The 27,497-nt window shown below is 36.8% G+C and overlaps 1 protein-coding gene across 5 annotated transcripts in view; it reads right to left on the bottom strand.

Moving 5' to 3' along the window:
- Nucleotides 1–27,497, bottom strand: part of PHKB (phosphorylase kinase regulatory subunit beta) — a 238,194-nt gene that overhangs the window by 27,579 nt on the left and 183,118 nt on the right. For 4 of the 5 annotated variants that reach the window (XM_054452899.2, XM_054452901.2, XM_054452900.2 and 1 more), the window contains 10 exons: nucleotides 24,337–24,420; nucleotides 23,749–23,853; nucleotides 22,328–22,410; nucleotides 22,032–22,122; nucleotides 12,359–12,420; nucleotides 12,107–12,269; nucleotides 11,129–11,210; nucleotides 9,197–9,254; nucleotides 6,888–6,978; nucleotides 3,496–3,698 (listed from right to left, as the gene is read on the bottom strand). In XM_054452899.2, coding sequence (XP_054308874.2) covers nucleotides 3,496–3,698; nucleotides 6,888–6,978; nucleotides 9,197–9,254; nucleotides 11,129–11,210; nucleotides 12,107–12,269; nucleotides 12,359–12,420; nucleotides 22,032–22,122; nucleotides 22,328–22,410; nucleotides 23,749–23,853; nucleotides 24,337–24,420 — 1,022 coding nt within the window. Of the gene's footprint in view, nucleotides 1–3,495; nucleotides 3,699–6,887; nucleotides 6,979–7,942; nucleotides 8,034–9,196; nucleotides 9,255–11,128; nucleotides 11,211–12,106; nucleotides 12,270–12,358; nucleotides 12,421–22,031; nucleotides 22,123–22,327; nucleotides 22,411–23,748; nucleotides 23,854–24,336; nucleotides 24,421–27,497 lie in introns of all 5 variants that reach the window. The other variant, XM_054452903.2, reaches the window with a different exon arrangement.

The raw sequence follows: 27,497 nt of genomic DNA, 5'->3' as shown, positions 1-27,497 counted from the left end.
GTTAAATACTAAGTCACATGCTGCCACCTGACATGTTTACTTTGGGTAACACAGTATAAGGAAAAATGGTATGTCATTTCTCATGGAAAGCATCGAACATACAGAGTAGCAGATATAAAAACAGAAAGAATGCTATTTTTAGAATAAATACCCATTCCCATGAATAGAAAGAAGCATCAGGTTAGAGTTGAATTCAAGAAAGGGAATTACATGAGATTTGTAGAGGACCTAAATTAGCTTAAAATGCTGAATAAGCAGTAAAGGAAAAACTACTATAGACTGAAAAACACAGCAGTGTAAAATCTTGGGAAACTGTTTACCTTCACTCTAAGGCTTTGTTGAAACCTCTGCAAGGATGGCTGTCACTTGAAAAGGCTCCCTGAACACTTATTACACTTATTTCAAACAATGTGCTTTGGAAGACTTATAACCTATACTTCTCGGTCTGTCTCAGATCAATGCCTGAGTCTGTGACAATAGAGTACTTTTATACCATGTACAGAGATGGAGAATCACATTTCTTTTCATTTAGAGTTAACTCACATGAAAGAACCATTTCTCTATCCTTATATGGAGTCAAGAGGTTGGAGTTGAAAATATCAGGGCAAACAGACTGAACAAATCAGGATATAACTCAAAGTTCTTATAACTGATTCAAAATAGCTCCGAATCTTTGAAAGAAACTATTTTAAGGGATAAGAGTGAAGGTCAAATTCTATGCAGGTAATTTACTTTCAATCAAAAGAAAGAAGAGACAAAGATAAGGAAATTTGACTGAAATATACTGTAGTTGAAATCAGGCAAATCACTTAAAAATAATAAGCTAAAGTAATTTTTAAAATAATACTGAAAAATGTATCTTAGAAAGTAGAAACCTCCTAGAGAAAGTAACTGACACCAATTTGATATATGTTTTTCAGATACTTTTGCACACATACATTACACAGATATATGTATGGTATTATTATTGTTCTTTTATAAAAAGTGGAACAATACACTGCATCTTTTTTTACATTTATCTAGGACATTCATAAATGTCGGTATATAGGACTTTATCTTGTTCACTGTACGTAGCACAGCATTTTTTATATGGCTAAAAACCAATTTATTCAAACTATGTCCTACTAATGAACATCTACTATTTCGGATAATGCTGAAAGGAAGACTGCAGCAAAATATATCTTTATGGTACTTGTGTGAATACTGTGAACTCCTTGGATGAGAACTGATGAATTACGATGTATGCAGATATTGCCAAATAGGCAATGCGTTTTTCACATGTGATTTTGAAGGAAAAAAATGGGTAATAATGTTTTTAAAAAAGTACGTCACATTTACATGTAAAACTAGTGGAATGAAAAGGAGCTCAACCCAACAATAAACAGAAAAGGAAAAAAGTTATAAGAAAGCATGGTAAATATAAAGTATAAAATGTAGAAATAGGTCAAAATGTAAAAGAAAGAAAACAAATATGAAATATATATTTCTATTAAAAGACAACATTATGTATATAGTTAATACTACTGTACTGTATATTTAAAAATGGTTAAGATGGTAAATTTCATGTTACATGCTTCTTATAAGATGCTCTCAGTATATTAATAAATACAGCATAGTGCTGAATATAAAAACATAAATAATACATACAAAATTATAAAAGAACATTGAATGCAAAAAGGATGGAAGACAATATAGCAAGCTAATAATGACAGATGGAGAAAGGTATGGCAATAATATTTGATAAACATAATTCAATTGTTTTTTATGCATGGTAACAGTACCGTGTTTATGCTTTGAAAAAGTTCTTATGTTTTTGAGATACAAATTTAAGTAGTTACAGATTAGAAGATATGGATTTGCTTTTCAAAACTGACAGGGTACTGTGGGGGCAGGTGGGTAGTAGATGGGGATATGGGTGAAGTAAGACGGACCAGATGATAATATTGTTGAGGCTGGCTGATAGTATGGGCACATAAGTCTGTATTATACTAGTCTCTGTATTTTTGTAAATGTTTGAAGTTTAAAAAAAAAGTTGAAAAGTAATCAATGACATGAAGATACACTGGTAAAAGTTATGAAGAGACATGGACAAAACCAAAGTTTTAAACTACATAAAGCAGCCAGGTGAGCTGGCTCACACCTGTAATCCCAGTACTTTGGGAGGCTGAGGCAGGCAGATCACTAATAGTAAAGAGTTCAAGACCAGCTTGGCCAACATGGTGAAACCATGTCTCTACTAAAAATACAAAAATTAGCTGGGTGTGGTGGCGCATGCTTGTAATCCCAGCTACTTGGGAGGCTGAGGTGGGAGGATTGCTTGAACCCAGGAGGCAGCAGTTGCAGTGAGCTGAGATCGCACCACTGCACTCTAGCCTGTGTGATAGGAATGAGACTCCATCTCAAAAAACAAAAAACAACCACATAAAGCAAAACTGATACAAATAAAAATGCAAGGAGAAATTGATACAACCACAATTATAATGAGAAATTAAGAGTTTTATCAGCAATGATCAAATACAGATAGCAAAGATATTAAAATTCCAATTTTACAGTTAGCAAGCTACATATACTTATTTCACACTCATACACATACGTGTATGTTTGCCCTCAACAGAGAATGCATATTCTTTTCAAACACTTGAGAAACACCCTCCAAAGTTGGCCACCTGTTAGATTGCACTATAAGCTCAGATATCATTGGGCTCTTTTACAATCAGGACATACTCACATGATACTTATACAATAAAAAATGTATTTAAAAAAGAAACATTTATACTTCCTTAGCTTGTCATAGACTTTTAAAACATATCTCATTTCATTTTCATATAAAACAAAGAAACTGGTATTAAAGTGAGGCTAGAGAGGTTCAGTCATTTATCCAAGGTTACTGAGACGACAATGGCAGTTGGAACTTGGAACTCAGTTCTGCTGAATTCCAGAGCCTGGTTAATTTTTCCTACACCATGCTGCCTCATAAAATTCTTGATTACGAATATTCAAGATCGTCACAGCCTTATTTTGATTTCTTCTCCAAGAACAACAATATTAAAAATCAATAAGTATATTTTGGTAGAAAATGGGTATAGAATATTCTTAAAAGGACCAAATTTTTATCTGAACATGTCCTTCTGACAGTTTTACTGAAAATCATTCTTCTCTTAAGCCCTATCCATTTTATTTCTAGGAATTTTTGCAAGTACTGTGCTTAGCATTTTACACAACACAGCTGTTGAAATTTCTGGGGTTTGATTTTACCAGACAAAGGAGTTACTTCACTATGTCTAACTCGGGTGTGAAATAAACCTTAAGGATTCTTTCAGCCTAGTGGCATGTATTTTTCATACCCCCAGATATTGCCTGCATGGCTTAGAGGACAGGTGCTCTTTGCTGAATACTCACCAGACACCAGGAACATTGCTTCACTTAGAGAGGCCGGGTTTGTTAGAGGACAACTTGAACAATTCTCTTTATGCAAATGCAAAGGACTTCACTCACCCAATTCGTATTTTCAGCATGCCACTGAATAACTCAGGGTTATTGGAGATGATCCAGCCAATATGGATGACCAGTTCTTGCTGAATGACCGCTTCTCTCTCATCATGGGTGTTACACTTATAATAGATGATGTTTTGAATCACTCTTGGAGACAAAGGATTAGAGATAACTTCTTCTTCATGCCCAAAGGCACCCAGAGTTACCTATGAGTGGCAGAATTTTATTGTAAAATTCTCCTAGCTACTAAAAGATAAAAATTAAAAAAATTCAAGGCTCAGAATGACTGGCAGGCTGAAATTACTCTATATAAGCTAGGGAATTAGGTAGAATAACTGTTCCTGGTATTTATTAAAATGGGTTTCAAAGCGTGACTCCCACTGGAATTCATGATGGTTCACAGTCTAGTCTAAAATATAAGGGCAGGTGAGGGTTCCAGTTAGGGGAGTGGAGGTGAGTGGATGAAAGCAGGGAAGGAATATAAATAACTATTAAGTTAAAATTACTCTGAATGACTTCAGTACTAGAAACTCCCCAGAGAAACCAGAGTAGGTTGAAGAGTTTCACTTTACTGCAGTCTACACAGTTTGGTATTTGAGAGATAAACTTTTTGATTCTTTTATAGTTTCTCAGGCAGATCCTTTTGCCTCAGCAACACTATAACGTTTCAAAGGCAGGTATGAGGCCACCCAGTTCCTGTGTAGCCCTCATTTTTCTGGGCATAATGCAAGGTGCCTGGTGAGGGTTAAAATACGTGGTGACAGATCTCTCACCTGTGGAGGGGAAGGAACAGGCTGCCCACAGCCTGGGACAGGAGACAGCACAGAGTGAAATGGCCAAAAAAACTCCAGGCAGAATGCTGCTGAAGCTGGCAAGGGGAATAAGCTGGTCTCTCTCTCTCCTCTATACCTGGTATTCTTCTCCCAGGGGACTCTGCAGGATGCCCTTCTCCCTGAGTACCCCTTTCCATCTCTTTTCCATGTACAGTGTACAATTATAAAAGGCAGGAAAAAAGAATAGCATATCAAAGGCCACAGAGATGAGGGGAGAGAGCAGAACATGGAGTCTATTGCCTCAATTTTGTAATGGAGTGAAAACTGTGAACTGCTGGTTTATTATATCACAAGTGGCACGAACCAGTTAGTCTGAGTGTGAATACTTTTATTAAAATGTCAGTGTGTAAAGAAGAAAACAAACAGAAGGCACATCATTGCCTCTGGAAGCAATGATGACTAAGCCATGATTTCATTCCACAGAGCTTGAGGTGATCCAAATGTGCTTGGTAGAAACAATATTACTTCAGTGCTTAGGGCGGCATTTGAAAAACACACGAGTAAAAATTCTGAATGCTCCCTTCTCATTTATTTTTTGTAAAGAGGTAAGATGCAGTCAGAGAATGGACTTCATGCCTCTGGTAATGAAGCTGAGCTACTGGACTCCGAGTCTCGCCCAGCTCTGTAAGTGACTGTTACCTGGGAGACACGCTAGTGTGATGAGCAATGGTCCAGGCACAACCTTAGGGCAGGCTCTGAGGCTTCCAGGATGTAGGAGCAGGATCTCAGGACCACAGGCTGCAAGCCCCCTTTAGATATTGTGTAGATTGGACAGGACCAACCCTAACCCACCCTTTCTCCCAGTGTCAGGTGCTGATGACCTTGAAGATCTCCAAAAGCTTCTGAATGTTCATATGCAGAGTTAACTCTCTTTTCAGATATGCTACAAGGATCTAAAATCCAAGGAAAAATATCTTCTCAAAGCCTGTTTAACTTTCTTTCAGAGGTGGCTTGGTTCAGGGTAAAAACACAAGACTCTAGCTGGAGGTGAGAATTCTTGTGAGAAAAGGCACTAGATAAGTTACTTTCTGTATTTTGGTCTGTTTTAGCCAACAAACAGGGATAAAAATTCTACCTCTCAATAATTTGGAGAAAATAACATATATGAAGTGATTTAACTTTTTCTTAGGAGTTTTTGTATTTTTTCTTTTTAATTTCTTTAAACGACAGGGTATTGCTCTGTTGCCCAGGCTGGAGTGTATGATCACAGCTCACTACAGCCTCAAACTCTTGGGCTCAAGCAATCCTCCTACCTCAGCTTCCCAAGGCACTGAAACCAAAGGCATGTGACACCAGGCCCAACGATATTTTTATTTTATTTTATTTTTTTTTTGCAGAGATAGGGTCTCGCTATGTGCTCAGGCTGGTCTCGAATTCCTGGCCTCAAGTGATCCTCCCGCCTTGGCCCCCAAAGTGTTTGGATTACAGGTGTGAGCCACCATGCCCAGCAGGAATCTTTTATTAGTACAATTATTTTTAATTATTAAATATTACAGGAAAAAATAAATAGCTTATTATTCTAACATTTCAAAAGCTAAATGTAAGGATGAATAATTTTAATCTTAATGAATTAAGAGCCCTGAAATATGACCAATGGGTTGATTCCATTGAAGAGTGTTAAAGTACATCATATTACTAAAGATTATTATATCCCCAGATTAACTCTCAGGAAAACACAATAAAGCACATATATTCCCAGAGAAGAGACAGAGAGTAAGTGGACAGGTTTTCATTCTAATCAAAGCATGATTCAGCCAGGTAAATTAGAGCTTATAGAAAACAAAACAGAAAATGAGCAGCCACACCCCACATGCACAGGCTCAATTCAACAAACATTCACCAAGTGCTTTTTTCCAAGCAAGGCCCCATGCTGGGCACACTGGGACGTGTACTGGACAAGACCCAGACTCTGACCCCTGGGGGCTCACAGCCTACCATGAGGTGAGAGACACACATTCAAATGAACTGGGACCCAGGGCAGATTGTAGGAATTGTCACAGACCTATTGTGAGAATCCAGAGAGAGAGACCACTGCTAACTGGAGATGGCTCCGTGAGGAGGAGGTGACAGAGTTGGCCCTGGTGAATGGGGAGGAGCTGGGGTTAGAGATGGCCTGGGGCAGAGGATCTGGGGAGCAGCACTGGCATGCAGAGACCCTGGCTGGGCATGAACACCATGCTTTCTAAGGGGGGAGATCTCATGTGGAGCAGAAGGGAAGATGTGCCCTTCGCTGTTCACCTACCTCTGCTCTGCCTATCCGAAACCTGTCTGGAGTACTTCAGTAGTTATTGGTCCATTTTCTACATTAGCATCTGCATTGATCTCAACACAGGAGTTGAAGATTATAGCTCTAAGGTGCAGCAGGAAAGGGGAAGGCCCATTTAATAACTTTCTGACTAGATTTTGCTTGGGGAAGGAGACTTTCATAGAAATGCCTGAGCCCTTATAAATCTGATTGTAAGAGGCCTATGACATTGAGGCTTGCCAGACTTAAAATTAAGGGTCCTAGCCAGAAATCTTTGCAACTGGGACCGAATAAGTGTCTGAAAAGCAAATACTTACCTGTTTGCCCTGCACTAAAACATTAGTAATGGATGGGGCCAGGCTGTCCACTACTTTACTTAAAAGACTTGCTGCACGGCGTACAACCGACCTGGGGGCAAAGAAGAGAGCAGGCCAGATGTTCACAAATCTAAAAGATGAGGAATGCATGGAGCCCTGATTGGGTAGTCTTTAAAATATACACGGTGGAATCCTCACATCATCATTTGGAGGAAACACTGCCCAGGACATTGAACCTAACAGCTGAAATTTCCCAGACTGCAGGACCATTCAGAATTAGGGAGGGATCCCTCCACCTCATCCCTGCCACCAAGCTGTGACAAATATATTATTGATGATACTATCAATATAAAAAGCAAAAAAAGAAAACCTAATTATTATTTTGATTAGGGAGGGAGGGTGTATAGGAGGGATTAAGAGGGTATTCTGATTTTGCATTAACAAGTTCATTACTAAATCTGTCACTAGTACATGTGACCTATTTCCATAACCACTTTAAATCATGTTTCTTTTGGTGTCTAGATAACCAAATCTCTGGATTAGAGGATTCACTTAGTACTGAATTTTAGAAAGTGCTACAATGAAATACCAGTATTTCTTTTTACTGATAAAGCCATAATGTTGGGGGAAGGAATTCACACTGCTATTTTTATATTACTGAAAAAGTCTTAGAACCTAGGGAGAACAGATTTTTTTTTTAAAGTACAGCACATGCAATACATAAGACAATTTTTTTCCCTCAAAAGTAAAAATTCACGTGGAACTTTTAGATAGAGAAATAAAAATGTAGGTTTGAAACTGGCTGCAATCTTCATGTATTTCAGGATATCCACAGAAGCTGACTTATAAAAAGCATTTATATTCCTTAATTTCAACATAGATGACTAAAAGAAAATTAAGTCAATAACTAATAAAGTTAGTGAAACAAACACTTCCTACTTCTAGAGAAGCTTTCACCCACACACTATAAGACCAAAAGACATGTTTAACCTTCAGAGTGCAAATAAGCCCACACATTTCAAGCAGCTTGGGTTTTCAAATTCTGTGCATGTTACCTGTTTCCCATGTACCAGAAAAGTAGTAATGTGTGGGGCTATAGAGGAAGAAAATTTCTGGGTAAATGCAGCCCCGTAGCGCACCGCCAACCTGGGTGTGTCAGTGGAAAGCCATAAAAGGGAAAATAGAGTAAATAAAACTTCCAGGAGTTCTTCCAAACATAACAGTCAGCATTCTAAATGTTTGCTAGTTAATGATTTATCTGAAATGCATAAAGTGTAATACATAAAGCAAGAACAGATGTGCTTAATCAAAAATAAGACTACAGACCACACTTGAAACTTACTGGCTAAGAAAGTTTACCAGAACTATCACTTATTGGCTCGATGTCTTACTGTACTGAGAATTTACAGTGAAAATTTGAAAGATTTAACTATAGGATTATTACATTATTTCTTCTGAGGAGGAATGGCATATTTATTATAAAAATAGAATTGAAAAATTCTAAGAGATTGTTTTGTTTAATCCCCTTATTTTAGGGATTAGAAACCTGAGGCTCACTGAGGTTAAGGGAGTTTCTTATGACATTCTTGAGACTTTTTTTTTTAAAGTGGATAACGTATCATTAAAAAAATGTGTGCATGTGTATATCTATCTATACATACACTCTGACTTTCAAAATTTGTTAAGATTCTGCTAGTAAAACTGTTAGAATTACATCAAAATGCAGAGGGCCATGCATTTAGGCATTCCTACTCCACTGTGAATTTAAACAATTTTATTTATTTAAACTTTCCTACTTCTTTTTTTTTTCAATCTCTGGGAACAGATTACCTCTGTAGAACAAATTGGTTATTTTTCATGAAGCAACTACAATCACTGGGATTCATTCAACTTAAGTGACAAGAGAATAGCCTTCTAAGTATATTATTTTTGCTTATGATTAGATGAATCACTGATCTCTTTTCATGGCCTTCTATAATAGCAGAACAGGTTTCCTAAATTAAAAAACAGAACTTAAAGCACCTTGCTGGGGCAGAGGAGGTGTACAGCAGGAAAGAAACCTTAGCATACCATTCCAGCGAATACTCTTCAGGTTCAATCCCTACAGTGTCTTTGTTCTCAGAATTTTGGTGGAGGCGGTGGGGGGAGAGACATGCTACATAGGCACATTCTTAGAAAGTGCTGTAACCTTGGAGGTTAAAAGTAAAAATTAGGATGAATAACTATCTTTAATATTGGTCCATTTTCTTTAGGCTATCGAATATGACAACACAAAAATAAAACATAACAACAAGGACACTAATACAAACCAAAGTTTTTGGCTGCCAGCTCTTCTATAGACTCTCTCAATGTGATCAGAAACGGTACCTAGACGTTGGATAATAGAGTCTTTGTTGAACAAAGCTTTTAATTAAATGCACAACATTTATTCCTCTTAAAAGTACTCATTTTCACTGTGCTTCACTACAGTTGATACATGGATCCATTAATGTTCTGAACTGACATATTTAAATATGTAACTCAAATATATAGAGTGTGACTATCCCCAGCACTTGATAGTATTTAGTCTGAGTATGTAATATTGGTATTTTATTTCTCGAAATTCAACTGTTTTCCTAATTAATATGCAATCTAAACTTTCAACAAATACAAATGCTATTTTAACTTACGGTAGAAAAGAAGAAAAGAGAATACAGTAAAATAATTAACAATTGAACAAATACTGTAGACTCTAATATATATGAGTTTTCATTTATTTGTTCAATAAACCTTTACTGAGGCCTTGTTATGTACATGGGGCTATGATCATTCCAACATATGCTACTGCTCAAAAGACACCAGTGGGTTTCATTATTTGGCCACTGATTTTGCCCGTAAAATCACAATGTGACAGGAAAGAGCGCCAAAAAGAAAACAAAGATAAAAAACAAGATCTTTAACATTTTACTCTAAAATTTTTACAGCCTTTTAACAAATTGGATAAAATTATATTCAGATTCTGTAGATGCATATGATTTTCAATGTTTCACATAAGGTTTTATAGATTTAAAACATTTAATGAATATTATTCTCAAATTTATAAAAATGGTTTAAAAAATCATTCCCTTAGCATTTTCATGATAAACTATTTTATATAAATTTTCTTTTATTTAAAAGCACTAAAACTTTTAAATTAAAAAAACAGCCATTCTGAATTCTAGGTTTCTAATGAAATGTTTGATTTTTTAAAATCCTACTGTTTTAGATAAAGTGCAAATTTCAATGAATGTCCTAAATATAACTGAGATTCTGCTTATAGTTTTAAGACTAATTAGAAACATGCAAGATTCTGTTTGAAATTTGCTAAAAGTTCCTCTGCGTTTAACAAGCTAAGAAATTGAAAACTATTCAATTCACATCTATAATACTCAAGAAGATTATCTCTTAGCTATAATAAGGCAAAAACCAAGTAGATCTCATTTGAATAAATAACTATGTTCGGTTAATTGCCAGAACTATATGTATTATTAATTCCACTGCTGTTTTTCAGTTCTAACCATATCAACACACACCTCTTAACAGAGTATTTTCAAATAAGCCAAACATTTTTGAATAGCTAGACATTAAGTACTTGAGCTGTGTTCTGTATTATTCTGTATTATAAAATGTCAGAAGTGGACCATGGTGGAGAACTTAAAGATTCCTTACAGTGGTGACTCCACATGCAAGTGTGAATCTGGGGGATAACTGGTTTTCATCCTTAATGCAGAGTGGATATAGACATGATTACAAATGAATTTATTTTTATTAACCATCTTCAGAGCACAATTCTATTAAATGCCATGTTCCATTTCAAATAGCTGCTGCAGACCATGAGAGAGCTAATTTTTATAGACATAACAATCAATGTTATTCTTGAAAAATTAGAGAAGATAAAACTGGAAACAGAAACTGTCAATAAACAACTATGGAATTCATCAGAGGTTAACAGTCACAGGCACAATCCAAGCTCCAATACTTTTCAGACAATCAGAGAAACAATCAAGCATCACTGCATGAAAGCCAGTTAGGGGTTCATACATACATCAGTCTCCTCCACTCTAGGGGGTATGAATGAACATTTTCCATTCAAAAGTGAAAAAGAAGGTTTAATGAAAGGGGAAATAACTTGTAACATTTTAGTGGATAGCTTATGCATTTTTGATATATGTTCAAGGCTAGAGAGGTCCTCTTAAAATGTTCTCCTAGACATGCACGCTTACCTTCCTTTGTGATGAAGTTGGGGCCTTCTCTTTTGAGCAGTATACCCAGCAGGATGGCTTGGCTAGCCAGACAACTGCAATCCTGAAAATATAAATCACGGTAAGGAACTGGAATGAAATGGGTACAGCAGTCACCACAGAGGGTAACTAATCACAAAACCACAAGATGCAGAGAAGAAATACTTTACTATGTAACTGAGGAAAGATAAAATGTCATTGATATAATATCAAGCATAAGATGACATTATACGATTCATATTTATCTTAGATATCTTAGAGATAGAGGGTAGACAAGTGACAAGCTGGCTTCCTGGGGTGGTAGAATTTAATAATTAAATTTGCCAGAAAACAAGATAAGTAATGAACAGAAAATATTTTATCTACAAGCATTAATATTGATTTTGCCACTCTCTGAGAGACTTGGCCAGGTCATTTAACCACTCCCTTCTTGATTCTTCTTATTGGTAAATGGGAGACCATGTTGCTAGCAAACTGTTGTGAAGCGATGGATGATAGGAGGAGGCTTGTTTAGAGTGTTTATTACATATTAGGGCACTGTGCTATAAGCACAGTGAAAGGATTGCTTTACTCAGTGACAGGACTGACCTAAAGCAAGTATTAGACCTAAACACTGGGGCAGGGGACAAGATGGGGACAGAAAGGGAGAAAGAGGGCACTGAAAGGGAAATCTGGAGAACCCAAAGGTAACTATCATTGACTTCTTTAATGGCTCATACCATACTTGTATATCCAAGACAAACATATTCACCTGCACTTCTTAAGCATTTTTAAAGATATCCATGCAGATGTTAGACCAAGAGAACAATTTCTCATGATTGCCCTGGGGGTAGACAAGTCATCCACCTCCAGATTAATTGGTACCTTCACTGACAGGACAAAAAGACATATGGTCTGATTCTGGGAGCTTCTGCTCCAGCAACCTCACTTAGGGCCATGTGGGAACTGCATCTGTCTCACATTCAGTTTTTGAAGAATTTCGTGGGTGGGTTTGTCCTTCCATTCACTAATGTTGACATCCGGCTGCTGTCCCAGTTCAGGAGCACTAGGGGTGCTGCTTTGCCGTTTGACTTTTGAATGTTTGGGAGGTTCTAGTTCCTCAAAACTCTTAAATTCTGGAAGCCTAAAAATTAAAAGAAAAGGTTTCATATTTTCTGCTTTTCTAATGTAATTTCAAAAAACCCAAAAATGCAATAACCCAAAGGGACTTACTCTTCTGTGTCACTGATTCGTAGGAAATCAAGTTGTTCTACTACAGCTCCAGATATTAGTGTCTGAAACGTGATTGAAAAAGATTAGAAACTCTTAGATACATCAAGCCATACTCTTATGGCCTGTGTGCATACCTTTCTGTAATTAAGTAATACTTCAAAAAATTGCTTAAAAATATATACAGTTCTGAAGCAATTCTTAAATGAACATTCTAAAATCACACAGGTTTCTACACACAAAAAAAATCCCTAAAATAGAATATACACATCAAGTTACAAGTTTATGAGTCATTATAAATAGGTCAACATGAGATGGACTCTCTGTTCTTAGAATTGCAGGCATTTACTTTTAATCTGGAATTAAAATAATTCAGTAACCATTAAAATGTTAAAAAAAATAACATTTCTGACTGGGTGCAGTGGCTCATGCCTGTAATCCCAGCACTTTGGGGTGCCAAGGCGGGTGGATCACGAGGTCAAGAGATCAAGACTATCTTGGCTGTCCTGGTGAAACCCCATCTCTACTAAAAATACAAAAATTAGCTGGGCGTGGTGGCATGCGCCTGTAGTCCCAGCTACTCGGGAGGCTGAGGCAGAAGAATCACTTGAACCTGGAAGGTGGAGGTTGCAGTGAGCCAAGATTGCACCACTGTACTCTGGCCTGGCAACAGAGTGAGACTCCATCTCAAAAAATAAATAAATAAATAAATAAATAAATAAAACAAAATAAAACACAATAAAATATCCAAATTAGAAAAAGCATAAAATACTAAAATTGCTTTGGGAAAAGATGTGAAATTGCACTGTGGATTCTGCTACTGTAATGTATTTCTAGGCCATCCAATGATAGGATACCGACAAGTCTCCATTTTTTTCAGGAACATGAAGGTATTGGTTATCCAGGCTAATGCTTCTCTGCATTCTGGCATATGGCTACCCATATTTGGCCATTTTATTTTCCATTAGTTTCTGATTATAGGTTGAACAAACTAAATGAACTTAAACACTGTTTGTGTTTGTCAGTGGTTCATGGTGAACAGTATGAACAGTATAAATGAACGATAAACCTACAATGATTTTTAGCATTATGTGTCACTTCTAATTATCCGATGAACTGTCAGAGAAAATTGAGAAATGTACTCATAAAAAGCAAGCCATAAATTATTACTTAAAAGTAAGGCAAGACTTATTACATATTTATAAAACATTTATAACATATATTATTTTCTCTATTTTCTCACTGTTCATCTCAAATGTGAAGAAACAGGACACAGGGAATGTTGCTTTTGTTGGCTAACTACCCAGAGTAGTAGTGCCTTCTCCTCTAGCGGAAACTCATAAACAAAGTAGATCAACAAATGCCCATTTACAGATGGCAGGATGGACATATTAATAGCAATCATAATAAAGCTTCCTTGAGTTTGAGTGAGAAAGGCCAAATATGCAGTTGATCTACACATTTTTACTAGCCTGGCTATAGTCAGGTCACTCTTGAACAGTAAGTTCCCTAAGAGCAGGGTCTGTGCCTAGGCAGGTTCATTGAATGATATTTTCTAATATGTAGGCTAGCATGTATACATCTTGCTCTTTAGTTAAATAATTTGTTAGACAAATATTTATTGAAGGCCTACTAGGTACTATGTTAGGTATTGAGGATACAGCATGAACAAAATACATAACATTCTTGCCTTCTTGAAACTGTTCTTATAGGTATGTGTAGGGGACAGACAATAAAAAAGCTACACACACACACACACACACACACACACACACACACACACACAGTCATGCATTGCTTAATGACCAAGATACATTCTGAGAAATGCATCATTAGGCAATCTCGTTGTTATGTGAACACCCATAGAGTGTACTTACACAAACCTAGGTGGCATAGCCCACTAAGCACTAAGCTATATGGCACAGCCTATTGCTCTTAGGCTACAAACATGTACTGAATACTGTAGGCAACTGTAATACGATGGTATTTGTGTATCTAAAGATAGAAACGGTACAGTAAAAATACAGTATTAAAATCTTATGAGACCTCCATTGTATACGTGGTCCATCATTGACTAAAACGCATATGACTCTGTGTATACAATAATTATTATAATATATATTAATGCTACATATATGTATTTATTATGTCAGATGGTGATAAGTGCAAAGTAGAAATAAGAAAGGTAGGGGATGGGGAGTACCAGGGCAGGGGAGTAGGATGAGGGTTGTTAGCCATTTCATATAGGTGATCAGAAAGGATTTCTCTAATAAAGTAACATGTAATCAGAAACTGAAGAAAGGACTATAGTCAATGATATGGATCTGAAGGAAGAGTGTACAGGGCTGGGAGTGGCAAGTGCAAAGGTCCTGAGGCAGGAGCATGCTTAGTGTCTTTGAGAGCAGCAAGGAGGAAAGTGTGGTTGAAACAGAGTAGATGGGGCAGCTGGTAGGAGATGAAATCAGAGATGCAGGTCCAGACCATGGAGAGCACATAGACCATTTGAAGAACTTTGGTTTCCACTTTGTGTGAGAGAGGAAGTCATTGGAGGCTTATGATAAATGACCTAATCTGTCTATGACCAGGTAGAGCATGAACAGACTGTCTTATTAGTTGGAATTTAGGAGATGACTGGAAACCTAGGTGAGGGATAATGGTAGCTTGGACCATGATAATAGCACTGAAGGTGATGGGAAGTGGTTAGATTCTGGATACAATCTGAGGATAGAGACAACAGGATTTAATAATAAATTGTAACACAGGGTATGAGAGAAAGAGTGAGTCAAGAATTACTTAATTCTTAAAGCTGATAGCTAATGCTGAAACAGAAAAAAATTCTATTTAATAATTTCCATTTTATTAGCCTACTCACCCTTATATTCTAATTCAGCCCATAAAATAAATGTTTACTCTGAGTTAATAGACAAATGCTAAATTCCATTAATAATCTATAGGGCTTTTGATTAAAAAAAAATTCAGTCGGTTGTAGAAGCGCCTATATTAGTATTGGAAAAAGCATACTTAACAACAAATTTGCTAGGCATTAGTATTCTATTTCTGATGGTAATTAAATAATATTGTATGTGTCAAATGCAATATAATATTTAAAACACTCAATTATATCCCACCGGGTCCTTTCCAACAGACCATCCTACCTAAGATCGCATTCCTTCCCATCACTCTCCCAACCTACCTTTGTTTTCTGTTAGGTTTTCCCTTTAGAATTTAAGTCCCATATGGTCAAAAACCCTGTGTATCATATTCACCACTACATCCCTAGTGCCTACAGTCGGAGCACAATAAATATTTGTTGAATCAATGAGCCAATATTTAAATATTTCCCACAGGTAACAGTAGTGAGGAGAGTACTCTGGGGATGCAGAGATGAGTGAACCTTGAGCTGAAAAAGATTACAAACCACAGAGCGAGGCAGGCAGAAGAAACCAGCTAAACATAAAATGAAAGAAGAGCTATAGCAAATATTCAAGCAAAATGTCATAGAAGGACAATGAAAGGAGAAATTAATTCCAGTCCCCGAGGCTTCACTAAAGAGGAAACATTCCCCTAAGCTGTAAAATTAAAGTATGACATAGAAACAAAAAAAGAAAAAGGCAACTCTAAAATACCATCATAGCATGAGGGGAAAAAACTCCAATTACATTTAGAGATTTGGAAACCAAGTATATTTGGGGCATGGAAAGCATGGCTAGCAACAAACTGCATGGAGAGATGTCCTGGGTAATGGGGCTGGGAGAGAAGGCTGGGATCCTAGTAATGAATGAAACTGTGGATCAGGGGATAAGGAAATTTGAAAGGGTCTGAAATAAAACCCAAGAGGAGCATATAGATGCCATTTTCATTTATTATATTAGTAAAAAAAAAAAATGAAGGCTGGAGTGTGGGGGGAATGAGGAACTGTTGTTTATGAGCATAGAGTTTGAGTTCTGCAAGATGAAAACAGTTCTAGAGATTGTTTGCACAACAAGGTGAATGTAGTTAACACCACTAAACTGGACACTTAAAAATGATTAACATGGCAAATTTTATGTTATGTATGTTTCACCACAATTTTTAGAGATGGCAAAGTACATATTTAAATTCAGAAGATCTTCAAAGATATTGTTGACATTTTGGGTTACTGATGACTGTAAGTCTAGAACAGTTATGTACTTACATTTTGCTTTTGATAAATATTTTTAATTTAAATAAAAGAAGGAAAAAGTAAAAACACAAATGGTGAACTTCCATTTACATTTTTTTAAAAATGCAAAACTCAGCCAGGCGCAGTGGCTCACGCCTGTAATCCCTGCACTTGGGGAGGCTGAGGCGGGTGGATCATGAGGTCAGGAGATCGAGACCATGCTGGCTAAAACGGTGAAACCCCATCTCTACTAAAAATACGAAAAATTACCCTGGCGTGGTGGCACGTGCCTGTAGTCCCAGCTACTCGGTAGGCTGAGGGAGGAGAATCGCTTGAACCTGGGAGGTGGAGGTTGCAGTGAGCCAAGATCGTGCCACCGCACTCCAGCCTGGGCGACAGAGTGAGACTCAGTCTCAATTAAAAAAAAAAAAAAAAAGAAAGTAAAACTCTTTGAATCATGACAAAACTACTGACCTCTTTCTCCTATAATTTCTGAAACACAACTAAAAATGGGAAAATGAGATAGGTAGTGAAGTAGACATTAAACTCTGCTGCTGAAAAGAAAGTGATGAAAGTTCAGGTGCTTGAGTATAAAAAGTAGTGAACTAGGAATAGGAAACCATGAATTCTATTCCCTTCTGCAGTAACTAGTCTTAGGACTACAGACAGTTACTGTCCTACAAAGAGCTCTAGCTCTGTTTGTAAAATGAGAAGATTAGATGAAATATCTTAAGGTCTTGACCAACTTGAGCTTTGTGTATAAGGATATATAAGCAAAAAGTTTCCCAATTTCAGATGACGCAGGATTAAAAAGGATATCATTCTAACTTTAAAACTCTATGCTGTGCTTGACATTAAAATAAAACAAAAAGAAAAGGAGAAACTTTCAATTTGACTTGAGAGAAAATCACCACACTTTTCACTGTCTTTGTAATTTGTCTATGACTCTTCAAATAAAATGAAAACTCTCCACAGCATGGCAGAACATTAAACTTTAAAGTAAAATTATTTTCAACTCAAAGTCATCACAAAACTAAGAATTTGTTAACATCAGAGGCTAAAACTGATAGCTTATGATATGCCCAAAGTAAAAGCTTGAAAGTATTTTGATTTCTTCTTAAAATAAACATCTTTTAAAATTAAGTCATTTAATCCACTTGAAATGTATTTTGGTGTACGATGTGAGGTGATACTCTAACTTCCTTAATTTTTCCCAAAGTATATATTAAATAATCTATACATCCACCATTAATTCATTGTTTCCTTGATTACATATTATTTTAAGTTCCTGTGTGTATACTGGGGTGTTTTTCAGAGTTACCTATCCTCTGCCATCAATTATATTGAATAAGTACTACATTGTTTCACTGACTTCTCAATTTTGGTGACTGAATTTTTCATTTAGAATTCCTATTTGATTCTTTTTAAATGTACTATCAAAGTTTCTAATAAAATCTTCCAACTTGTTATCTAATTTTTTTCTTTAATTAATTAATTTATTTTTTTATTATACTTTAAGTTTTTGGGGTACATGTGCACAACGTGCAGGGTTTGTTACATATGTATACATGTGCCATGTTGGTGTGCTGCACCCATTAACTCGTCATTTAGCATTAGGTATATCTCCTAATGCTATCCCTGCCCCCTCCCCCCACCACACAACAGGCCCTGGTGTGTGATGTTCCCCACCTTGTGTCCAAGTATTCTCATTGTTCAATTTGCACCTATGAGTGAGAACATGTGGTGTTTCATTTTCTGTCCTTGCGATAGTTTGCTGAGAATGATGGTTTCCAGCTTCATCCATGTCCCTACAAAGGACATGAACTCATCCTTTTTTATGGCTGCATAGTATTCCATGGTGTATATGTGCCACATTTTCTTAATCCAGTCTATCATTGTTGGACATTTGGGTTGGTTCCAAGTCTTTGCTATTGTGAATAGTGTTGCAACAAACATACGTGTGCATGTGTCTTTATAGCAGCATGATTTATAATCCTTTGGGTATATACCTGGTAATGGTATGGCTGGGTCAAATGGTATTTCTAGTTCTAGATCCCTGAGGAATCGCCACACTGACTTCCACAATGGCTGAACTAGTTTACAGTCCCACCAACAGTGTAAAAGTGTTCCTATTTCTCCATATCCTCTCCAGCACCTGTTGTTTCCTGACTTTTTAATGATCGCCATTTTAACTGGTGTGAGATGGTATCTCATTGTGGTTTTGATTTGCATTTCTCTGATGGCCAGTTAAGCATATTGATCGTAGTTATTCTGAAGTCTATGTCTGATAACTCTAATATCTGAACCAATGTAGGTGGCTCTCTGTTGTTTGATCACTCCTGGCATGCCTGATAATTTTGAATGAAAGGCAGACACTGTACATATTTGTAGAAATACTTTGAGGTTCTGGATAATGTTATCTACTACTCTTTGTGAGGAGTGAACTATTTTTGATTCCCTTTTAGTCAAAGGTATAGCTTTTCAAGAGGGTCATCTGGAAGTCTGAAGTATTTACTGAAATCCCTCTTCCCTGGTGGGCCCTGAACTCTAATTTTTGTCCTTAACCATATGAAATTGCCGAAAGCTCTACTCCACTGAAATTACAATGATTATAATAAACTAATAGACTAATTTAGGAGGTACTCACATTTTTGTAATAGTCTTTTCATCCAAGAATATGGTATAGCCCATCATTTATTCAAATCTTATATTTCTCTTCAAAATTATCTAGGTCTTTTTTTTCCATATAGGCCCACATATTTCTTAAAAGGAATAGAAAAATGCCTAGGTACATCCTGGAATGGGAGGGACACTTAAGCATAAAATCAAAAGTAGATTTCTGGTTAATATGACCAAGACATATCTTTAACTCCTATTTTTCCTAAAATCCCAAAAATGATAGTGGAAAAAAATATTTAAGGTATAAACCCACTAAGGTATAAATCCATTAGGACAAAGCGAACAGGAAAGAGCCTCAGGATCCTGAGACCCAGACACTGCTGGGATTCACAGACACTCCACATAGGAAGACTGGGTCCAAAAGTTCCTTTCCATTCCCTAAACACTTAGGGTGTTACTATCTGCTTCCAGCTCCCTGATTTTTGAGAGACAAAAGGCTTTTTCTCTGGTTAAAGATACTGCACTCAAGAGTATAAGGCACAGTGGAGAGCAGGAGATACAAAGATTAAACAGTGGATTTGGCTGGAGACTGCATACTTCACAGTGGGATCCCTGGTTCCCTTCCTCCACCCTGCTTTCGGGACACGGAAACAAAGTTTATGTCCTTTGGTCATGAGGTTAGAGATGTACTTTCTGGGTAGAGTGAAAAGCCTTAGAGAAAAGAATTCCAAATATTGGCATCTGAGGCTTTCTACAACAAAAAGGAGCTTTTGCCATCAGATCACCTTATAAGTGAATTCATCAAGAATCTTTCTCCTACACACAGGAAGAAACATAAAAAAAAAAAAGCTCAATATCACTAAGCATCAGAGAAATGCAAATCAAAGCCACAATGAGGTTGGGTGCAGTGGCTTATGCCTGTAATCCTAGCACCTTGGGAGGCCGAGGCAGGAGGATCACTTGAGCCCAGGAGTTTGAGAACAGCCTGGGCAACATAGCAAGATGCTGTCTCTACAAAAAACTAAAAAATTAGTTGGGCATGGCGGCATGTACCTGTAGTCCCAGCTACTTGGGAGACTGAGGTGGGAGGATCCCTTGAGCTTGGGTGGTTGAGGGAGCAGTGAGCTGTGTACTCTACTGCACTCCAGCCTGGGGGACAGAGCGAGACCCTGTCTCTCAAACAAACAAAAGAAATAAACAACAACAACAACAACAAAAACAACCCACAACAAGATACCATCTCACACCAGTCAGAATGGCTAGTATTAAAAGTCAAAAAACAATAGATGCTGGTGAGGCTGTAGAGAAAAAGGAATGTTTATACACTGTTTGGTGGGAATGTCAATTAGTTTAGCCACTGTGGAAAACAGTTTGGAGATTTCTCAGAGAACTTAAAACAGAACTACCATTCAACCCAGCAATCCTATTATTGGGTATGTATTAGAAAAAAAAAAAAAAAGACCACTAGAGCGGGAAGGAGGGCAAGAATGAGAAACTATTGGGAACTGTGCTTAGAACCTAGATGATGGGACCACTCACACCCCAAATCTCAGCATCATGCATATACCCAGGTATATGTATCCCCCTGAATCAAAAATAAAAGCTGAAATAGTAAGAAAAGAAAAAAATAATCTTTGTACCCAAGCACACAGCTTCCTATGAACGTTTTACTCCTTCACTTTTAAAAATGAATAAATAGTTAAAGAATACCGGATATCTGACAAATGCCTCCAACATGAAAGACTGAGGGAAAAAACCCCGAAAGAGATAATACAGAGGAAAGGAAAATTGAAGAAAAAAAAGAAAACCTCTAGTTGATATCCTCAGAAAAGATAAAATACGACATCCATGAAACATCCATAGGACAGAATACTAAGAAAAATGAAAATTTAAAACATGATAGCCAACATGCAAAACTCAATAGAAGAATTGCAAGACAAAAATCAAAGAAATTGCCCCAGGAGGCATTACAAAAAGACAAAGCAACAGAAAATAAAGGAAAAAAGACAAATGCCTAGGTAAAAATCAAGTATGCAAAACACAATCACCAGTGAATGAGTATATAAACATGCCATTTATAATACTATGTAGGTCTTTCTTTATAAACTTTCCTCTGTCTTATTTAACACTGAGCACCTACTATGTGAAAGACCCCATGGAATAATCACTATTATTTTACAGAAATAAAGTATATAAGCCTATATAATAGACCGCAGCCTTAGTAGTTTAAGTTAAAGGTCACAAAAGCATGGTGAAGAATAGAAGTATATTTATGGTCTGCATGATTTTGTAGAGCTGCCCTTAAAGTCTGGTAAGACCTCAAAGCCCAGTGACCTTGAAAGAAGGAAGGATAGTCCAGGCAAAGAAAATGGTGTGAGCAGAGGCACAGAACCCCACAAAATTCAAGACACAGTAATTATTGTATTGGCTGAAGCACAAAGAGTGTTTAGTAGGAGAGAACTGTGGACAGAGAGGCTGTTATGACCAGCAGTGAACCAAAGAATATTTCTGTAATTTAGGAGCTATGAAGATAATGCTGTGAAGTTCTGAATGGAACAAGGTTTATTCCCAGGTTGGATGTTAGTATAGAGCAGGGAAAAGAGTACTGGACCAACAGTCAGCCAACTTGCCCCTAAAAGCCCAAGGTTATAAAGCAGGTCACTACACCACTATGGACCTAGCTTTTAGAGACGAGCTACTGAAGTCTAAAATTCTGCACAGGAAATTGCTGCAAGTGTTCAAGCATCTGACTTGGTGGGATCAGATAAACTGGAAAAGTGACAATAGGAATAGGAAGATAGGTAGAGAATAAAACCTTAAGTCAAAACCCTTAAATAGACCATATATTAAGAAACATAGCTGTATTGTAGATTAACTGTCCTGAAAATAGATGCATACTGAAAATCAGAAGGTTACCTGTAGACGATCCACATGAACTTTGACTCCTCCAATTATTCCTTTTTTAAGGGCTGCCAGCATATCTAATATGGGGTTGAACCGGCTACCCCTAAAAAAAATAAATAAACAAAATGTACAGATTAACAACAGAACGGTAAATTAATAATCTAATACTAAGTGCCCCTTATATATACAAAGTATTCCACCACATACTAAGAAGGATACAAAAACATCCAAGGAGGCCTTTCTTCCCAAGGGCTCACTGCGTTCATGGCAGTGAAGACACACGCACCTTACTTCTTTTATCAACCTACCTTATATTGTCTTCCCGGATGAGAACAAGGAAAAGTGGACGTCCATGCATTTTCCAATATTGTTTAATGAATTGCAGTGCATTCTGTCAAACAGAATGAGGTAGGATGTAATGGCACAGTATCCAAGATGAACATGATGCTCAACCATGAGTGCCAAAGAGCCAACGAAATTCTTATGTAGCAAGACAGTTCACAATCCAACCCTGAATAACTTAGACTACTTAGGGGTAGAAGTACTCTAGCAGGTTCTCTGGGTACACGCAAGTTATGCTGAACACCACTTTGAGTTCAATGATTTCAAACTTTATTCTTAAAAGTAATCACATTACATTTGTTTTAATGTTTTTCCCCCTCTTTTTTTAAATTTTAATCTATTTATTTGTTTATTTATTTAGAGACTGCCAAGACTGGTCTAGAACTCCTGGGCTCAAGTGATCCACCTGCCTCAGCCTCCCAAAGTGCTGGGATTACAGGTATGAGCCAATGCGCTTGGCCTCCTTTTTTAAAAAAGCCTACAAAATACAGTTCAAGAATGGCCTCAGGGGGAACAATCATGCCAGCCGTCCAGAAGATTAACTCACTTCATATTACTAGGGATTTATATTACAGCAGGTAGAGGAGACTGGACTGAATTTATACAGACCATTAGCAATGTAGAGGGAGTTCTTTATTTGACTAAATATCTATTTATCTATCTGTCAATCAATCAGTCATCTCAAAGACTTACATATAATTATCATCATCACATCAAAAACTTACATAATACTTCACCATATGCCAGGCACTATTCTTAGTACTTTACATATATTAATTCTTTTAATCTTCAGAACACCCTTTAACTATTATTCAGTTTTACAGATGGGAAAACAAGGCACAGAGGAGTTAAGTAACTTGCCCAAAAACACACAGCTGGCAAGTGGCAGAGCCAAAATTTTAACGAATGCAGTCTGGCTCCAGATTTCACGCTCTAAATCATGATTCTAACCTTCTCTGCTCTGTCAGTAGAAAAGGGAGTGAAGATTTTAACTCATGGAGTTATGAGTTAGTTGAGTTTTTACTGGATATTTTTCATAAATAAAATTATTTTGCTAATTTACCTTTTGTTCAAAAAGACATAAACTGTCATATGAACATATTTTTCAAAATAGGTCCCCCTGTTTTTCTGAATTGTATCTTTTCATTTCATTTGTATAAAGGCACAAGGAGCAGTCATACAACTGTATATAAGACAGAGGTCATCTATTATGCCATTGCTGCAAGCAATTTACACTCTCCAAAGCTATGCAGGTGGTTTTACTGTCATGCTTTACACTGTGTTAACCCAATGTCACAGATACCTGGGAGTACTCAATATAGTAACATATGATAAAATCAGTGGAAACAAAATCATTCCATTTTTAAGAAAGGTGTTCTGAAGCTACCTTTATGTCATCTATCAGCAGAAAAACATCCTGAGACATGTAGAAATCACTTAGGTCGAAAATAATCGGGTAACAAACCACGGTCTTTCCTAGAATGCGATAAATCTGTAAGGGAAAAAGTTTTAAAACAAATAACTAAAGAACATACCAAAGGCAAAGATGCAGTGCTGTAAGTCTCAATAAAAATAAAAACTGATGTCTAATTCTGAATAAGCACATAAATTAATAGCTTGTGACATCCACATAATATTTAAAAATTTTAAAGTTTCTTGATTGAATCAGTATACTAATAAACTTAAAGCGGTCTACCTCTAATATGATGGAAAAGTCTGTGAGTAAATATTGTTATAATTAGATATTTTACAAAGCTTAGAAATAATATATTTAGCAGTGAGGTGCTCCTTCATATTTATAAGACTTCCATGATATGATGCAAAATAAGTAATGTTCACTAGCAGAAAATAATACTTCAGATAAGTAGTCTGAGTACATAATGAAAATGAAAAAGGATGCATAGCAGGTCAAACACCATTTCAGTATGTGGTATTAGAATCCAAAAGCTACTTTTTGAGGACATTTCATGAGTACCTTTGATGTACCGAGGCAGCCAATGGGCCTATCTGGCCTTCCAGAAAGTCCTAACTTTTCATTGATACCCAGCTGGAAATAAGCCTGTAAGACACAAGTTTGTAAATTAGAGTCAGGTAAGAATCCATGTCACTTTCTCACCCCTGAGTATTGCCCTGTTAGTTTTTTATCTTTCCAGAGAGAAAGAAGCTAGGGAACCCTAATCCAAAAACTTGTAGGAAGACAAGCTAGCCAAAGACGTCAACTTAGATTTTGGATTACTGAGAGATTTGAGAGCAAAACTTTTGCAGATCTATTAGCAACATTCTTAAATTTGATATTGTTCCTACACTGCTATAAATGAACAACTTGCATGGTTCTGATTCGTAAAAGAACACAAAGAGGCTAATGCTTCCTGTATCATTAAAAAAATCTAGTTGTTTAACATTTTAAAAACTAGGGCCATAATCTCCTACTAAATTTCCACCTTCAACTATTTCCCACCAAAATGAAAATGGCTTCATTGATTTTTTCTGATTATATACATTTTATGAAATATTCAAACCATGTACTCAAAGTGAATGTTCCTGTTTATTTTCACAATCCCTTTTGCAACAACTATTTCTCTGGTATACGCTAAAAGGGGTATAGTTCATTGTATGATCCCTAAGGGGCACCAAGATAGGGTTAAAGACTCTTAAAAGTACATCAATAAATATATACTCATACACAGGTCAATATGTGTGTATATTTACATAAATGGGTTCATATAACACATATTCCGTGTCCCATTTTTTAAACTTAATATTGTAGTATTCCAGTTTCAAGATGTTAAAATGGGCTGGGCGTGGTGGCTCACGCCTGTAATCCCAGCACTTTGGGAGGCCGAGGCGGGCAGATCAGGAGGTCAGGAGATCGAGACCACCCTGACTAACACGGTGAAACCCCGTCTCTACTAAAAATACAAAAAGTTAGCCAGGCGTGGTGGCGGGTGCCTGTAGTCCCAGCTACTAGGGAGGCTGAGAAAGGAAAATGGCATGAACCCAGGAGGCGGAGCTTGCAGTGAGCCATGATCATGCCACTGCACTCCAGCCTGGGCGACAGAGCGAGACTCCGGTCTCAAAAAAAAAAAAAAAAGATGTTAAAATGAGTCTATGCATTTTCTGTACATTTCAATGTTGAAATGATTGAAGAAATATTAAAACTGAAGGGGAAAGCTGGGCGCAGTGGCTCATGCCTGTAATCCCAGCACTTTGGGAGGCTGAGGCAGGTGGATCACCTGAGGTCAGGAGTTCAAGACCAGCCTGGCCGACATGGTGAAACCCTGTCTCTATTAATAATACAAAAATTAGCCAGGTGTGGTGACACATGCCTGTAATCCTAGCTACTCGGGAGGCTGAGGCAGGAGAATTGCTTGAACCCAGGAGGCAGAGGTTGCAGTGAACCAAGATGGCGCCATTGCACTCCAGTCTGGGCAACAACAGAGAAACTACATTTCAAAAATAAATAAATAAATAAATACAAACTGAGGGGGAAAGTCTGCAGAAGTATTACAAAATAGGGAAGGGTGCCACAGTGGAGCAGAAACTTCTAGAATGTCTATAAGGTTAAAAACAGTCTTGGAATGAATTAGGAGTTAATCAATGTCAGAGCTGAGCACTTAATCTAATCAAGAAGCCCCTTTACCTTTTTAAACTCCTATCTCCTGAAAAAGATAGCTCCCAATTTTTTGTTATTTTAAAAATAATTCAATAAACATCTTTGGACAGTATGTTATTATATCTGCAGGATAATTTCCTAGACTTGCTGGATCAAACAGAATACATTCTCTTTGAAATATAATGTGAGGTTAGTCACCCTCTAGAAATAATGTACCAATTTACATTGGTATTAACTGTGTACAGGCCTTGCCACTTTCTTGGGTCAAAATAATATTTCATTTTACTTTTAAACTACTGTATTAAAATATTTTGTGGTTCAGCATTTTCTAATATATTTAATGACTCTTTGTATGTTCTGTAACTTTTTTCATTTGTTCCCTTTTCTATGGGGAATTTGGCATTCTTTTTTATTTCAAGAAATCTTGGTATATTAAGAGTATTGCCCCTTAAATCAAATACTTTGCCCAGTTTTCTCCTTTTCAGTGTTGTTATGAAATGTGAGAATGACTGCACAGTAGATGGAATCTCATTTCAACATGTGGTATTTCAATATAAACATTTTTCTACTAGGAAATTTCACAAGCACCTTTGATATGCCAGGCTGTTTGCTATATTTAGTTATACCGTATTTGTCAATCATTTCCTCAATGGCTTTTTGGCACTGGTATCATTCTAAAAATGGACTTCCTTTCCCAACAGCTAAAACATATTCTCTTATTTTTTTATTCTAGTGCTTTTATATTTAAATAATTTTAAAAGTTTTCAATTTTTGATCTGTCTGCAATTTATTTTTACATTTAATGACAGAAATACATATAACCTATATTTTCCTAAATGGAAAATCAAACCAACTATCTCTACACAATCTACTGATTGTGATTTGGACCGATTTCAAATAACAACTTCATTGTATACAAAATTAATGGTGTTGCCAGAGCTCTCTGTTCACTGACATAGTGCACACATCTATGTGAGAGTTGGGTTTGTATCTCTTTCTCCTTTCGAATTGTACATTCCTGTAGAACAGCAGCCCAAGTTGGCACTGTGCCTAGTATGTAGCTGGTGCTCAGGAAATACTTGATAGATGAATGAGGGAGCAACTGAATGTTCTCCTGAGCCACACCTGCTGTGAATATTGATTCTGGAATAGCAGTGGTTTTAGACAAAGTCAACTGGCCAGAAACAGTGCTTTATAAGCATTATTTTGCATAGCTGCACTGAAACCATAGCACATAACACTAGATGCAGCCCCCTTTCCCTCATACATTAATAGTTTCAAATTTTCAGAAATAAATGTATGGTAAAATGTGTTGATCTAGGTGGGTTTCCTTTAAATACTACTCTTTATTACAGTAAAAGGATTCTCCTTAACTTTCTGAACCATGGTATGGCAGGTCTGTGACAATTTATTTAGTGTTCCCCACATTCCAGGGTGCATATAACACTGCCCCCATGTTGTACACGTTCATACCATTTAGTGCACCGAAAGACACAGTAGTGACCAAACTACCTGGAAATACA

The sequence above is a fragment of the Pongo pygmaeus genome, chromosome 18, assembly GCF_028885625.2.
Source record: "Pongo pygmaeus isolate AG05252 chromosome 18, NHGRI_mPonPyg2-v2.0_pri, whole genome shotgun sequence".
Classification (NCBI taxonomy): Eukaryota; Metazoa; Chordata; class Mammalia; order Primates; family Hominidae; genus Pongo; species Pongo pygmaeus.
Note: the sequence above shows the minus strand (reverse complement) of the source record. Positions and strands in the feature narration are given on the sequence as shown.